General features: G+C 32.8%; 1 protein-coding gene and 1 long non-coding RNA gene across 2 annotated transcripts; one reads left to right on the top strand and one right to left on the bottom strand.

Moving 5' to 3' along the window:
- Positions 1–1,387: 1,387 nt before the first annotated feature.
- On the top strand, positions 1,388–11,898 carry LOC129950752 (uncharacterized). The gene is made up of 6 exons (XM_056062674.1): positions 1,388–1,743; positions 2,297–2,492; positions 9,546–10,669; positions 10,729–10,825; positions 10,885–11,042; positions 11,124–11,898. The coding sequence occupies exons 2-6, from the start codon at positions 2,423–2,425 to the stop codon at positions 11,406–11,408; spliced, it is 1,734 nt and encodes a 577-aa protein (XP_055918649.1). The 5' UTR covers positions 1,388–1,743; positions 2,297–2,422; the 3' UTR covers positions 11,409–11,898.
- Positions 1,750–2,364, bottom strand: LOC129950753 (uncharacterized). The gene is made up of 3 exons (XR_008782106.1): positions 2,282–2,364; positions 2,011–2,199; positions 1,750–1,917 (listed from the first exon to the last, which is right to left on the bottom strand). It is a non-coding gene; the product is annotated as an uncharacterized LOC129950753 (long non-coding RNA).
- Positions 11,899–17,807: the final 5,909 nt, after the last annotated feature.

Raw genomic sequence — 17,807 nt, 5'->3', positions numbered from 1 at the left:
GTGATATTTTTGTTAAAATAGAGTTCTCCTCACAATCCTATAAAAAGAAAACCTCATTTTTCTTTCTATTAAGCGAATTGTGTGAGAAAAAATGACAAAGCATTATATGTTGAAATAAATGACAAGAATCTCAAAATACAACAGAGTAAACAAATCAAAAACAAACGCCACGTATACGGTGGCGTATAACTATATATGATGTTCTTCTTCGTCAGATGAAGATGACGAATCTAATATTCGAATTAAAAATTAAAATCATAAAAATAATATTATTAATAGTAATGCAATGCTGAATTGGTTAACCTATTCGTTCCGTATCTAAAAATATTGAGAATAAACATTTTACGAAGTAAAACATCAGCTGTCAACCTGTCATTTTCATTTTTTAATGACACTTTTAAAATTTAATGAGACAAAAACGGGCATTTAGTTTAAAAAGGGATTTAAAAGCTTATTTACTTTAAAAGCGCTTGGTGAAACCAAAATATCCCATTTTACAGTTTAAAATCTTGTTAAATGTTTAAAAGTTGTTTATGAAATTGGGTATTAATGTTTTCCAATCATGCTCGTTAAGAATGTTTATAGTCTCTTGTAAAGTAACAATATTTTTCTGGAAAAAGTTTCACCTTTGAGTTTTTAATATTGGACATATACCAATGAAGTGTAGGAAATCTTCTTTTGATTTTAAGTTGCACAATGCAGAATTGGTTGAAACTACAATTATAAGGACTTCCATATAGGTTGAGAACTTCACATCTTTCTTTAAAGATTAGGGATATCTCTTCATTACATTTGTTTTCGTTTTTATAGGTGGATTCCGCTTTCTTGCGTATACTTTTTAAATTAAGTTAATCCCTAAGTAGGTAAAACTAGCTCAAAGTTGCCAGCCACTAAATTCCTCATGCAACTCACATTAACTAAAAGTTGCCAGCAACTTAAATGACTACAATTTGTCTCCTCTCATATAAACCAATGTAGTATTAAATCGTATCTTAAGTTTCTGGGTTAAAGACTAAAAGACGGAAGGTCTTGAAAAATACAATTTGTATCTTTGCAATTTTGATGTCTACACAAATTTTTAATATGCAGGGACAAAAAGCTGTTGATCGTATTTTTCACACCACCTGCTTCTTCAAACGTTATTTTCGAAAATACTATTTGGAGCCATTTGTTTTCCTCTTTGCTATTTGAATACTTTACAATTTTAAGTGAACTGTGTGTATGTTGTATTGAATACAAAATTTGTTCCGGAAAAATTTAGTTTAGTTAAATAAATGTTTACCATTCAAAACACATCTCTATTCGATGAATAACTTATTGTCATGTTATCGAAAATCGACGGGACCTGCTTCAGCTCTCACTCTCACTCCCATCTCCCAGGCCAACCATCTCCATCTCAATAGTCGATACTCGACAAGTTGAAACTTTTGTGAAAGACTCAGAATCTCGGAATTTTGTTATGAAGATTTTTAATTACAATTTCACATATTATATCGTAATTTATACATAATCTTTTTTTATTTATTGAAAATTTAACAATTGAACCGCCATTCGTGCTTAAAATATATAAACTTTAATAACAAAATCTAGAAAGAAAGTGAACAAATTTTTTCGTATGTCAGTTGCGATTTATATGCAGAGCAAAAGCAGAAGCAGAACGAGAGAAGGAAGAACCCAATTAGTAGAAAAATTCTTTGTTATTCTTATTACAAATTTGTAATCAACTTTTTTTCACTATAACTGGTAAGTCCAAGCTCACAATTCCCAAATGCCGTCACTGCTGATTGGGCATAATTATGAATTATTCAGATCTGTTTTATTTTTATTTGGTTTTTTTCATAACGCTCAATTGCTCCAAATTGCATCCAAAGTCGCTATCACCAACCATAATTATTCAGGTTTTGTTGTCTTGTTTCCCTTTGTGTAATATATGTAAAATGAAAAAGTGTACATATTTAAACGCCCATCATATACCCAAATGAGATTTATAATTGTTTAAAAGTATATTACCTTCCTAATTAGCAGTAATTTGTATATACTTAAGCCCCTTAGTAGTTTTGTTGGTGTAAACATGATTCCACGAGTTTCTTGCATGTTTCACACTTATCCAAATCAAATCCAAATTAAAGCACTGAACACACTGTTGAATATATTAATTTCTTACCTAGTCATTGGTATTAATAAAGTTTGTTGTTGTTGCTAATCGTTTTTAATAGATATTAAAAAAAAAAACTTAAACGTGGTGAAAACAACAAAATCAATTTTATTTTATATCAAATACCATTTTTCCTTATAGACCAAGAAAGTCTCCTTTTTTGAATGTCAACATAAAGTTTTAAAAAGAGTACATAACCACTTACCTACCTACCTACCCAACCACACGTTACATTGAATAACTGTTGTGGATAAAAAATTTCTTAACATGGATCGCAGCGTGGACTCTATTGGAAGCTGTTCACTTGATGTTGATGCAGATTCCTCAGATGTCTCAGGTACTTGTTTGTAATTTAAAATACCTAGGTATTAAATTTGTTTGTTGTCTTGTGTGTGATAAATGTTCGACGTTTTTTGTTTTATTGTAATATTCCCATAGTAAATTATACCTAACTGAATATTGTAGACCCAAAATAATTTATTAATATGTGCAATTAAAATAAAATAAAAGAATTGAATTACTAACTAACATTACATACAAGAATGAAGTGAAACCGAGAAGTTCGATAACTTTTTCTTATGTCACCGTGACGAAGATTTCAGATGGATGCCCATTCATTTACAGAAAACTTAATTCGAAAATTTCTTACTTCAAAAGAATCAATAAAAAGAACTCACAAACGTTTGGTGGCGCAATCTTGCATGAAGGAGTGTTACATTTGCATTTTTTCATAACAAGATTTACAGTAGGAAGATTTGTCAATATCTCGCAAGAAGCAGTGCCCTAGCTTTAATTTCCCCACTTACAGTACTGTGCAAAACATTTGCAACTAGAACCTCCAACATTTTTCTTAAACAAAAAAAATTGTTTAGAAAATCAAACAGTAAAATTCTTTCTTTAGTTTTCTAAACTCTTTTGATATTTCGTTATAATTGTCTCTTCACTTAAACAAAATATAAATAACTAAATACTTGCATAGTTGGTAAAATTGCTGTGCAAAACAATTGCAACTTAGATCTTACAACTAAATTTCAAACTATTTTCTTACTTCGAAGTAAGGAAATGTTATTATTTATTTGTCCTTACATAGTCTAATCGCTCAAGGTGCTGTGTTCTCTACTCTATACATAAATGTGCTGAGTAGTATGAAATGTAATGTATGTAGTATATAATTGCATACCCTTTATTTTTTATAACGGCTGTATATCTTCTGGGCATTGATGGTAAAGGGTTATTAATAAGCGTTTTTGGAATGTCATTACACTGCCTCTGAATTTGAGCGAAGAGGTCACTTTTGTGCTTAAAAATGTAGTTCCAAACTCTTCTCTTCACAATTTCTCACAGGATCATTATTGGGTCTAGGTCTGGGGATTGGACTGGCCATGGTAAAACCTCAATTTTGTTGTCTGCAATCCACTTTGTGGTCAACTTCGACTTTGAGATCATTGTCGTGTTGGAACGTCCATTTCCAAATAAGCATAAGGCAGCATGGTGTTACAAAGGAAGTCTACATAGTCTTCAGGCTTCATTATGCCCTCCACTTGTCGAATTTCCCCGATTCCTTGGCCAAAGAAGTGCCCCAAGGCCAAAATTGAACCACGTCTATGTTTAAGCGTTCCTTTAGTGTATTTTGGATTTAGTTTGTCACCTCTTGGCCTCCTGACATTGTTTTCCACCCAATCCGTGCATATTGAGCTTTGATTCGTCAGAAAATAAGACCGTTTCCCATTTTTGGGGAGTTTTTGATAAAGTCAAACGAGCTTTCACATTTTTTTAAATAAATGACCGGAATCCGGCCTGCAGTGTGCGGCGTCTGATAGTTGATGGGTGAATAGGTAACCTAAGTAAATTTCTTTTTGTGATACCCTTTTTTGAAAGCACTCAAATGTCTGGATATTATTTTTTATATTTTTTCCGCCATTTTTAAAGCAAAATTTTGTTTGTTTTAATTTAAAAAGAATTTATCTTAAAACCGTTTTATCGATCAAAGTCACGCCTAAAACTAACTAAACAAATCCAGCTACACGTATCAACTTACCAACCTCAAAATAAATCAGATTAACCGTTATCAAAACGAGACGAAAACAGAATTGGCCACTAGTTTCAAAAGTTTTGCACAGTACAGTATATTGTAATTCTAACCATTCTAACGGGTGCTTTTTTTAGACGACTGGTTTTCAATCTGGCAATAATTTTTTCGGAGTTAGTCTTTTTGACCGCTGTCACTTAATTTATGCTCAGTTAAATTTTACTGTTCGATAATTGGCAGGTTCAAGCTACATAAGGGGCTTCATTTGCAGTGAATTGAATTCCTTCAACGCAAGTTTCGACCAAAGCAACGAGTTATTTTTTCAAGTGTCATAAATTGCAAACTCGGAACTTTACTTTACCTTTAGTTCATCGTAAAAAACTACCAAAAACATTATTGTCTGAAAAATATTCTTCAGGAAAGCTGAAAAGAATTATTACTTACTTTTTTTTCTAATTTGACAAGGAATCCTTTTTCATAAAATATTAAACGGAATTGTGCGAAAAATGAATAGAGTAATAAAGTTCAGCCTCAGTTGAATGAAAAAATATTATTATCAAGTGTCATTTTCACGTAAGTAATATTCACTTGATAGTTAGGGAGGTTTTTCTTAACTAACTTTCCAGCCACCTTTCCAACAAATTTGTCTTAATTGGAAGTCAATTTTAGGCAGTTGGGCAATCAGATAGTAGAAACTTGCCTTACTTTCAAGTCCCTTATGTCGTCTGAACCTGCAAATTTATTACCAAAATAATGGTTCGGTTCTAACAACCAACGAAATAATCAATTTATTGAAGGACTTTTTAGTGAGTGCATTATCTCGGCTTATGGGACTGTGGGGTGGCCACAAGCTCGTTGGATTTAACACCGCTGGACTATTTTTTGTGGGGTTATGTGAAGTTTTTTGTACTCACAGATAATCCCGAAACGTTTGATGCCTTGAAATAGAATATTCGGCGAGTTGTTGTTAACATTCGGCCCTAAGGTTTATATTTATCTTGATAAAAAAAGCTAAATTCTTGTCCATAACATAAGTTATGTATGTATATGTATTTTATTTTTTCTTGAAAACTAACACCCTTTGTGTGATACACCTACATAATGTTTGTATGAGAGTTATCATTTGACAAGATGCCAAAAAAGAGTGATTTCTGTTTGCTTCTTTGTATTTCGTCCTTTGCAAAACAACAACGAAAACTTTGTACAATATTTTTTATTGATTCTCATGTTTTTTTAGAGATACCCGAAGAAGAAAATTGTCCAACACCTAAAATCTGATAATTTACTTCGTAAAATATTGACTTGTTGTTTCATTTTCTGTCGGTGAAGAGCTCAATTTTTGGTTTCATAATAACTTCGTTTGGTAAACTCTATAACTATTGAATAAATAAATTTAAGAATTTGCGATACAGATGCACTCAGGCGCTCGATGCAACTGGCTTAAGATGATACAGGACAAGAGCCGTTATCGATTGTAATACACAAAACTTATGTTGGCCATCGTTTTTCTTGGAAAGTTCAACTCAAAATTAATTTTTGATTTTGTTGATTTAAAAAAATCATGTTCTCTCCCATTCCACAATATTGCGCTGACTTATGTAAGAAACTAATTTTGCTGGCAATGTTACCTAATCAAGCATAATAGACATAACTGTCTTCACTGGACACTGCCATACTAGTTTTTAGCTGATGGAATATGAGTTTAATGCTTTTTGTATCTAATAATGCTTTCTATTTTTCAAGGTTACTGCGTATGTTATTTAACTTTTGCCTGTAATAAATATATCAGTTGATAAATAAAGTTGCAGAATTCTTCCAAACAGTCTACAGGTCTCTCGCTCCAAAGAACTTTTTTCGCTTTCGCTGGGCAACGCAATCACGTATATATTTATTATTTAATCGGATTCTTAGTGTCCTTGATTATATAACATATTATGTTGACATTATAATTTTCTTTCAGTTCGTTGCGGATGGCAATGGAGCTCTGAAACGGATCCTTGGCTGACAAACGATAAGTTACTTTGTCTTCTTTTAGTGTGGTCTTCCTTTTTTGTCAGAAACTGTACTTCCCTTGTCTTTCATCTGCAAAATTATTTTTCAAGTATCTTCTGAGCACCATTGTCCTTTTGCCATGACTATTTAAGTACATTTTGATTTGTAATAATTTGATATTACCAAATACCAGATTACCTCGAAAAGTGCAATTTTGTTCAACTAAACGGATTAAAAAATGTATTGGGACTAAAATGTGATAAATTTATGTCCAGCTAAAAATAGTTTGAATTACAAACTTATGCAGTTATCTCAAAAGCAAACAATTTTATTTATTTAAAGTATCAGTTTTTAGTTTTTAATGACTACATAAAACTTAAAGTTGTTTAGAACAAAACATATACAAGTAAAATAACGATATTTCTTATCTTCTTCAAGTGTGATAATTTTTTGTCCACCACTGTATATGTGTATCACTGTTGCGTCAAGTCTTCGTCTCCGCATATGAGAGTATTGGTAACCAAGTTTGTAGCAATCATATTTATTTTTTTCAACACATCTATGTTATCTGTAAGTATTCAATTTAAATTAAAAAAAACTAATGCAACAAAGTTAACATTTATTAAAAAAATTGAAAATTCACGTCAAAGTTAAACTCGTACAAGTGCATTTAAGTAAACAAAAAAGGCAAACAAAAATGAGTTAATATTTTGTTGGAAGACCCTTACTGTCCTTAACAGCTTTTAACCTGTTTGGCAAAGATCGAACCAATTTTTCACAGTAAGAGGGTGGTATTTTGTTCCATTCCTCCAGCAGCACCTTGAGATCATTTTTATTAGAAATATGATGCAATTTTACCCGGTCTTCCAAATAACTCCATAAATTTTCAATTACGTTAATGTCTGGTGATTGCGGAGGTGTCTCAATCACTTTTGGACAGTTGTAAAGCAGCCACGAACGCACTTTGTAAGCTTTGTGCTTGGGATCGTTATCTTGGTAAAATTGGAAACCATCTCTTATACCAAGTCTATCGGTACTAGCATGTAAATTCAGTTTAAGAATGTTGAGATACATATGTTGGTCCATTATGCCATTAACAAAATGCAGGTTTCCAACTCCTGATGCTGCCATACAACCCCAAACCATGACCGACCCACCACAATGCTTAACGGTTGCCCTTAAATTTTTTTCTTTGAGCTCTTCATTGGGCCTACGCCAAACATTGACCTTGCCGTCATTATTCTGAATGAACTCCCATTTGATTGGCACCTCCTTTTCAGTTAATGTAAGCATAACAGAATTTACGATGTCGACATACTCCACAACACACATCTTATCTTCAAACCAAAATATATATGCTGAAAAGTATTCTCAAATCATTATATTCCGAACACTGTGTTTCACTGTTTTCTTTGTGTATTTTGAGTTAAACTTCTTGTTTTTTGGCTTTCTAATCGAAAGTTAACAAATTGATCTTCGTTTCATCCGACCACAACACGTTATTCCAATAAGAACAGTGTCTTTGTTTTCAAAGGGAAGACTTTGTATTATGTGTTTCTTGGTTAAAAAAATGACACTTTAAATGGACTTCTATCGGGAAGATTTTTTTATAATAAGTGCCCACATTCGTGTAGTACGGATAAAATACGAATCTCAATACTTGACGGTACAACCGAATTATACTGATGGGCATTCCTAGAAGCGCGAGTATTACGACGTAAATGATCTTATGATGGTAATATCACCAATCAATCTAAATGCTCTAAGTTCAATACTGTCTAAGAGGCTTAAGTAAGTTGCAGGAGCACCAGCCCAGATAACGGAGTTATAATCAAGCTTTGGAGGTATATAAGTCTTGTAGATAATAGCCTAATTAGAGGGGGAGAAAAACTTCTTGCATCGCCTTAGAAAACCCAAACATCTTGCGGCTTTTTTGGCGACATCGCGTATGTGATCGTTCCACAAAAGCTGGTTGGTGATACTCATACCGAGAATATCGAGATGTTCAGTCTCCTGGATGCAAGTGCCATCTATGGATAATGGCGAGGGGGGTATATCTCGCTTTAACGATACAAGACAGGGTTTGGGTTTTCGAAGCATTAAATTCCAAGTAGTTTGTCTCAGTTTTATCATCACTTGTGTATCGAAAATTATGACGACACTTTTTTCTATTATTTTTCAATACTGTAAGCTTCTAGCATTTTCATTTTATCAAAACTGAAGTCTGATGCTTTTGTGATTTGGTGTTTTGATATATTTTCGTGTTTGTTTCTTACCTCTTTTTTTATTGGCTAATGCAATGATGTCCTTTGCTGGGATTTTGACGTTAAAACCATCGAGAAAGGTTTCTATGTCGAAAAGTTTTTAATTGAACATTTTATTAATTTTGAGATTGTCAGACACTGTATTATTATGTCTATGTCTTTTTTGAAACGTGATCTAAATATGATCAATTTTGTTGTCTAATAAAAACATCGTTCTAATTATTTGATGTAAAAACTTTAACTACAATATTACCGAGTTTCTTTGAAACTAGTTTAACGGCATAAATTGGCCTAAAAGGGGTTCATTTCAGTTTCAAAAGAAACTTGATTAAAATTTTGTTTTTCAAACACTTGTTATTTAATTGTCATCTTAATCAAATTTAAAACAAAAATTGAAGCTTGAAACTCCTTTCAATTTAGTTCTACTATAAAACTAGTTCAAAAAAACTAGCCCTTTCAGAACAGCTTAAGACAGTTTAAATTATATTTTTCAAGATTTTAGGTCGTTAATTCTTATATAATTTTCTGAATATAAAAATGTGAACGAAATTTAGTTTATTTGAGGCCCTTATTTATCCCAACGTAATTAATTCAAAAATTGGTGTATCAAACTTTGAATAATTGTAAGTTGTGTAATTTTCTGTTGAAAATACCAAAATCTTTAATTTTATATTGGAAACAAAATAAAAGTAAGTACATTTTGTGTGTTAACTTTGAATATTTTCACCAATTTGCTATAAATAAACGATAAACTCTTAAACAAACTTTACACTGAACCACATACGACAGCACGCTAATCTCACTAAAATGGTACGAGTGTTAATTGCAATTCTTTAAAAGCTATACAACATACCACAGGCAAACTGACATCGGCAGTTTTAACTCTTATCATCGGAATCCAAATAAAAGTTATTCGGAATTACAATTAAACTAAATATTCCTGTACAAATATCAGGTCTCAAGTTTTGTTCTTAATGTTGAATCAAATGTTTTGCTTTGATTAATATTGTGTGGCAGGTTGTATTTTTTCAAAGAAGAAATATTTACATAGATAACTTAAATAACATGTGTTTTATAATATAAGCTTTATTTTTGTTTATTTTAGATACCAGCGGAAGTTTGAATTTCGCTACACCATTATCTGCAAAAGACATAACCAGAGAATTTACTGCAAAAATTAAAGAACGCTGTCAATTATCACAAAACACAACCACTTATCTTGATCCTTTTTCTGGCCAAATTCATACTATTGTTACACCCACTGAAAATCCAGCTACTAGCCCCAGCAAAAAACCCAGTTATTTGAATCTCGCTTGCTGCGTCAATGGGTATTCCAATTTGACAACATATGATTCCAAAATCAGGCAAGACATAAACAAATCCAGAGAAGTATCCCCGATAAGACCTTCAACAAACAGTATTCAGCATTGCAAAAAGAATAACTCACTGGCACCACCGGTTTTTGTTTCTTCTATTAAAACCTCACCAAATTGCAAACTAACTATGACATCAAATCAGTATTTAAATGACAGCATTGGAAGTAACGACACAGTTAATATATCAGATGTCGTCGATGCACAGTATTCACCACAACAGAGCTTTATACAGCAACGAGTAGAAAGGCTTTATGGGCCCGGGGCTTTAGCTCAAGTCTTCTACAGTCCAAAGAAAGTCAAATCAAAAAATTCCAATAACATAATTCTGAACGAGCGATCATCAAATACACAATCCGAATTCTGTAGAAAATACCAACAGCTTTCCAAGAGTAGATATTTCAACCAATGCAATAAACCGACAAATGAAGTGATTGTTACCACTATCCCAACAGCTACGGACGTGACAGATCATTCGGTGAATAACACAATTGATCTTCCAGTTTTGAGGCATTTAAGTCAAGAATTTAGGGCACAGTTGCCTTCTATTTCACCCAAACGTGCATATATCAAATTAAATAATGCCAATTCAAATAACATCTGCCCTATTAGTGAAAACAATTCGAACTACACAGAACTGCATAACAATGAAGGGGAAAGCGAAAATAAGAGCTCCACAGAAACGTCAGCCGAATCACTAATATCAACCGTAGATAAGTTTAACAATGGTGTTTTGGAGCGACCCAAACAAACGGAAGAGAAAGATGGAAATTATTTTCTAGAAATTCTAAAATTGGAGCAAAACCGATTGTTGGAGCTGGCTCATCGAGCGGAAAAGTATCTTTGCTCTTTAAATGTATAAAGTTATATGTTTTCAACATAAAGTAATTGATTAATAATAAGAGTATATTTCAGGAAAATGAAGATGTTTCAGAAGAAGTGTTTGGACTACTAAGATCGGCGTCTGGTAAAGCACGTCTCTTGGTCTCACAAAAAATGAAACAATTTGAAGGTAATAACATCTTAAAAATTAAATGAATGAATTTGTATAAAACTTCTTTATTTGAATAGGTTTATGCCACAACCACATGAACCGATCACCAGAGGATGCATTTCCTACGACTATAGAAGACTTGGAAGGATTTTGGGACATGGTATATCTCCAAGTGGCGCACATAGACACAATATTCAAAGAGATTGAAGAACTCAAAGAAAACGACTGGAAGTTGGTGAGACATTTTTAATTTAATTGTTTAAAATGTAGAATCTGTCATTTATATGCAAATTTGTTTTTATTTCTCTTTAAATAGAAACCCATAGAAGAGAAACAGACAACGATTTTCCCAGTGAAATCATGTAAAGTTTCGAAATCGACAGGTCCTAAACAAAAGACTGCACTTAACGGCCCCAAACTGCAAAACGGAAACAATGGAGCGGTAAATTCATCAGCATCAGCTGCTGCACTGAAGCGTGAAGCTCAACGGAAGCAGTTTTTGGAAGCGAGAAGAAAGAACAAGAATGCGATTAGTACAGACAAGCCGCAATCTAATACGGCAAATGCTATAGAAATATTTGTTAGTGAAAACAACAGTTGATTGTTTTTATTAGTATATTCAATTAAAATTTAGATAATCTAAATTATTGCTAGTCTGTTGTAAGGACATTTCATGCTTTCGATAAAATACCAGTCAAATACGGCTTCTTAACACGAAAATTGCAAACAGCACACTTTTATGACAATATATGAAAAAAAAACTTTTAAAAAATTGAAAATCAAAAATCTCCAGTTAATGCAATGAAGCTAGAAAAGACATTTTTCTTATTTAGAAATTAAAACTAGCAAAAACATGATTTCAAAATTAAATTCTTAAATTAGGTTAATAGAAAAAAACTAAAAAAAATCTCACTACTAGACTAAATTAATTGTAATTTGTTCTCTCTATCTGTTGACTCACATGTCACATCACTAATTACTGATATGTTGTTACGTTTTATATTTTGTACAATAAAGTTGATACTTGGATATGTTACATTATATACATTTTGTTAACATCAGAAAATAAAAAAAAAATCCCTAACCATTAACCATTAGATTGTTTTATATTTTTGTTGTCAAAAAGAAAGATTCCAAGTTGCAGATTAGACAAATATAGAAACTTAATAGATGCGCAGATGGATAAGACAAGTGAACGCGTTTTAACTTTTGTCAATTGAAGTTCCAAGCAGTTATTTGAAATTTACTGAATATTATATATTTTTGTTTTGGCTTCTTTTAAAATATTTTGTCGTTTATTTTAGATTTCTTTAGTGTTTAGACCAGGGGTCGGCAAGTAGTTTAAAGTGGGGTCCAGATACGGTTCAAAACATTTTAATCGAAGTCCAGAAAAAAAAACTAAAAAAGTTTTGTAGTTTTTATTTTGCTTCTTTTAAGTAACTGTAAAAGTAAGAAATTTAATGAGAAAAATTACAACGATGGTCTTGAGTCAGTTTTTTTAATAGTTTGGTTCACTTGGGGAGCAGCAAATGCGAAGAGTGTCAGTAAGGTGATCGTCTGATAATCTCGAACGTTATTTGTTCTTCAAAATATTCATTTTTGAGAAAACGATTCGCTTATATATGCCGAGCCAAACATAGTAGCTAAGTTAATATTTCTTCAAAGGATGCAGTTTTAAACATTTGCAATGAAATATCTTCTTCAAGGTAATTTAATTTCAATTGTAATGAAGCTTTTGAAAGATAAATTCGCAACCACTACAGTCCATTCTGCTACTGCAGTGATTTTGTAAGGCAATCGAAGGAATTGAGATAGCTTCCCAATATCAGCAAAATCTTGGAATCTTACAGCTTTTAAGATCGGATAAAAAGTTTGTAAACACTGCAATATCTTCTTCTTTAGAGATTTTTTCTTTTTATTTTTAAGAATTGTTGCGAAATGAATACATTATTTTTGGCAATATCTTTTTCGAAAACATCCAGCTAACGATGAAAAGCGGACACGCTTTGTAATAAATCACGTATTGATTTCCCATTTCCTTGTAACTGGATGTTAAGCTCATTAACTACCCCTATTACCATTGGCGAATCGAATGAATAAACGTGTGAGTGTGAGAAATTTGTATTACAGTTGGCGAATTGGGAACCGTAGATTCGACTTAAATGTCAAAAATTTTTTGAAGATTAATCTCACTCTATTGTGGTTATCGAATGTTCGTTGATTTGAACGTCAGTCTAGTTATTTTTTGTCGAACGTTCATATTGTGTGAGAAAAGGTCGAAGAAAATAAAACAATGTAAGTTCAAATGTATATTTCATTTCTTTTATAAAATAACATTAATCAATGCATTTTTATTCAGTTGCAAAAAAACTTTAGAAAAAATCAGTACGAAAAGTTAGTCGAACTAATGGAATCGAACCCGAATGTAACGAGAGGTGTTGGAAAGTTTGGTTCTTCAAAAAAAAAAGGTATATTGGGACTAATTTGCTATAACCTTTAACTCACTTGGGCCACCTACTCGCGATGGAAAAGAAAAATTATTGAACGACGAAATAAAATTATAAATACTACCAAGGAACAATGAACGTTCTCCTCTTTGGAGTTCCATACAAAGGAATCATGGTTTTATCCAGGATATCTTGAGTCAACATAACGAATACGCATTTTATGGTCACACGCCTTAAAAACCAAAAGCTACTCTCGAGGAAAAAACTGTAATATCCTTTTCTGTCATCAGTAATGACGCAACTCAATCGGAGCAATGATTCCTATATGGGTTCCGTCAACACATCATATTACTCTTCTTAACCTTACCGTTAAAAAAAGCAGTTTCGTGCGTTTTGTTCTCTGGGATGACATGTTGAGATTGATCCAGGCTGGACATAATTTGTCTTCAATGGCACACACAACTTTTTTTAATACTAAGAAAACCGAGGATTGCGACACGCCTAAGTCAAAATATTTTCTATCCCTGATAACTCCCACTATCAAAAAATCTAAGGGCAGAAGCTAATTTTAGTATAGCAGGGATTAAGGAGGTGCTTGCATTTTTAAATTGCCCTTCCAACTTGTTGAATACGAATACAAACGCTTCCTTATTCAGTCGAAAATATGATCTGAAGCTTAAGAAATTAATTAGAATTAAAAGAACTTCCATTAGGTACAAAATATTTGTTCAACTTACAGATGATTAGAGATTTCTAAGAAATTAGAGTTGTCTCGAATATTCTTGCGCAGTCGAAGTATTCTTAGGTTTTTTTCTGTAATTTTCGTTTTTTCCAAAAAACAAATCTATGCTGCTTATCATTTTGGCTTGTTTTGTATTTTTATTAAATATGAAAATTATCATTCAATGAACACAACAGTTTTTTTTGAAATTTCATGAGTTGACGATTATTTATGAATTTTGAACTCGAATTGCAAAGTTCGCCAACCGTGGTATGTCGAATGTGTTAGTTCGCTATGAAAATATCTCACTTGGAACGTTTGAATCACCAACCATAATAGGAGTACATTGCGCTCTTTTGTTATGAGCTCAAAGTGCTTCCTTGCTTCCGTCGTATCCAAGCTTTGCAAGAACGAGAAAATTTGCTCTGTAATCATACAGAAACGTATAATAACTTGACCTTTATATAGCCAACTAATATTATTGTGTTGCAGTAAGTCCGAATACGCGCGCCGCCGTTTCACATTCAGAAAGATTTTTTTTTGTGGAATTGCTGATGATTTTTCATAATGGTGCTTTAAATTGGCACTTTTAACAATAGTAACAGTTTTAATGCATATGAGGTATATGCAATAAAACTGGAACCGCTCGAGGCTTATCAGGCAACGTAAAACATTATTTTTCAGTTCAGCCCGCCTGTTGCTGACAGCTCGTTTAAACCCTTCACTATACAAACAACGATTAAAATAGACAATTATATTTATTTTGTATTGGTACACAAAATATTGAAAAATATCTCCGAATTTGTCTATTTATGAAATAGCAAACCAAACCGAACATAAATCAAGTGACAACTGTAAAAAAAAAACAACTCCGACAAAAGTATTGCCAGATTGGAACATGCCTTAAAAACACTAGGTTGTGGTAAAGCATTTGAAGAACCCACTAAAAGTAGAAGTTTTTAAAAATTTTATTAAAACAGCTTAAATCGGTTATAATTCGGGATAGAGAACATCCTTAAAAAGTAAGTACAGTGTTGAGATAAATATTTAATTAAATGTAGAATACAGGTTTATTAAATCTGTAGTGTTAGTGCGTTTGCCTTTTTTTACTTAGAGTGTCCATATGGGACCAGTAAGTTAGTTGTAAGTTATGGAAAATTAGGCTAGTTTTATGAATTTTTATCTAGCTTTAAGATAGTTTTAAGAAATAATAAACAAAAATGAATTAAAAAAAAAATTGTGTTGCCTATGCCACCTAAAGTTTTTTTCACGTCTACTGTCTCTTCCGAGTAATTGACAAATTCTCCAAGAGTAATTCTTGTCATAAAAAGTTCTTTCTCAATTTAGCCGTTCGGATTTGGCTTAAAACTGTAGTCCCTCCATCCTTGGCAACAGTACTCGAACTCAGGAATGGTTGAGAGTTTTAAGTCACTAGGCCTTTGTTCTAAAAGGACTGTTGCGCCACCTATTTATTTATTTTTATTTGAATCTGTTATTTACAACTTTACTTTCTTTGCTAAACAGTGTGGATTCGAACTTCAGAAATTTCATTGCAAATCAGTCACCATACAATGTATCCATTGAATTACGTTACTTTTGTATTGAAATTTTATGTTTTTATGTTTATTTTTATAAAAAACTATAGTTTTTATTAATCCAACATACCATCCGTTTCTGAAGTTGTTTTCACATTCATAGCAAAAAAAATCAACAATTTATTTTTATTTTGTCCAAAAATAGCTTGAATATCGAACATTTATTTGAAAGATGCAAAATTTTCTTTGCAACGTTTTATTTCAATTCAAAAATTATAGAGAGTTCAAAATCTTATATAACTTACATTAATATTAACGTGGAATCTTATTTCGCATTTGTAACATGGCGAGAGTTTTAAGAGATCTCTACGCACAAATGTAAATCCGGTGGTCTAGATCCCCGGTATCCCCGCTTTCGTTCTGAAGAGATGTTCTTCAGCGCTGACAAAACTACTGCGTAAGGTCTCGTTTCAAGTAAATGAAAAACAGCATTTGTGTAGCCCGTCCCTAAAAAAGAATGATCCTCACACTGTAATTATCGACTGATCGTACTTACTTCCCCATTTTTCAAGGTCATGATTAGTTATTAGCGCAAGAAATATCTCGAAAATAGAAAGCTTTTAAAAGACCGACAGTACTGTTTTGCAGCAATAGGTCCACTGCTGACCTCATGGTTCATCTCACCGAACAGTTGAGCAAATCTTTATATTTCATAACATTTGACAGGGTTGATCTCTGTTATCGAAAATGTGCACTTTCGGTTTTCACGAATTCCATCTTTATTGGGGCAATAAACGAGCGGAGGCCCCCTCGCCACAAATTATTTTGAAAATAAAGTAAATCATTTTTTCACTCGAGTTTTTCAATTAATAATTTATTGAAAACCAAGTAAATATGAACGGAAAAACGAATTATCTGAAATTAAACTTTAGGGTTAACGAACGAAAACTTTCGAGCTTTTTTCGCGGACAAATCTCGGAGTAAGTCGCTTTTAATGCTCAGGAGAGAAAGCTTCAATAGACGGTTTTATCCCATCGTGGTTCGAAGAATATTTTTTTGTATAATTTTCATTTTTGAAAATTAGCGCTCCCCAGTGCAATTTGTTACCATCGAAACCAAATACATTCTCAATGCAATTTCGAGGTTTGGGGATTTAGCTCGGAAATTTTGATTTTCAAGAATTTGGTAGTAAAATAGTTCCGGCGATTGATCTATTCGGAAGTTCTTTTCCATTTTATGTATGAGTCAATCAATGAACCAACATATTACCAGGACTAGGCTCTAAATCATCCGGATACACTTTCACCAATGCCTCTGCTGCAGGGTGCACATTTTTAGCATCCATCTTCTCGATGTGATTCAGGAATCCAAATCTCCAACGTACAGCTTCATAGGCATGCAATCTTTCATTAAGAGAAACGGAAAGCTGCTCAATCACTGGGATGAAGGCGGATAACTTGTATTTTGCCTTGAGTGACAGATTTGCGTCTGGATCTTTCCCGTAATCGAGCGGATTCGACCTCACGTTTCTCGTTTTGATGCGGCTGCTTCCTCGTATTTATAAAAATCATTTCGTTGGGATTTCACGAATCATTTCAATGATTCTAGTGCACGCATTTACGATTCAAGCATCATTTTCGGGTCTTGCAACATCTTATTTGAGCGTTGAATCGCTCCAAGATAAGATATAGCTCCAAAATGTCGCTGAGCTTTTTCAAGACTAAATACTGGCCGCTTTTCGTCTCCGATATTATTTCAATCAGAATTCGGTGCCGCTCTGTCTGGCTGTGAAAAACATGTACAAATTCTGCACGAAATCAAAGAAATGAACAGCCGATGAACAAGAGTTAGCAGCTGCCTTTCCCAGCAAAAAAAATACATATCAAGTGAAAATATGTTAACTAGTTGGAATTTCAAACAAAAATTTTCCGAAACCTCTATTGTGGGCCTCCCCATTTGTAGAGGCCCCGGGGATTCCGTCCCGGTTGCCTTTTCCTCAATCGGGCCCTGTTTCGAATGTTGAGTATAGCTCCTATCCCCGGGCTGATTCTCATGCAGCTTACTTATACCTCTTGGACAGTATTGAACTTAGAACATTTAAATTGATTGGTTATAATGTCTAACCCTTTTTTATCGTTGCTTTAATGGTTTATGCTATATTGTTCTGTCCTGGCCAAATATTGGAAATTATTTCAAAAAGACGCTGAATTTTTGTAGGGTAATTGAAAAGGTTCACAGTTTGCTGGTTATAACTTATATAATACGAATTAAAAAACATTATCTAATTTATAATTCTT

The sequence above is a fragment of the Eupeodes corollae genome, chromosome 3 (assembly GCF_945859685.1).
Source record: "Eupeodes corollae chromosome 3, idEupCoro1.1, whole genome shotgun sequence".
Lineage (NCBI taxonomy): Eukaryota > Metazoa > Arthropoda > Insecta > Diptera > Syrphidae > Eupeodes > Eupeodes corollae.
This window is presented reverse-complemented; position numbering and strand designations above follow the sequence as displayed.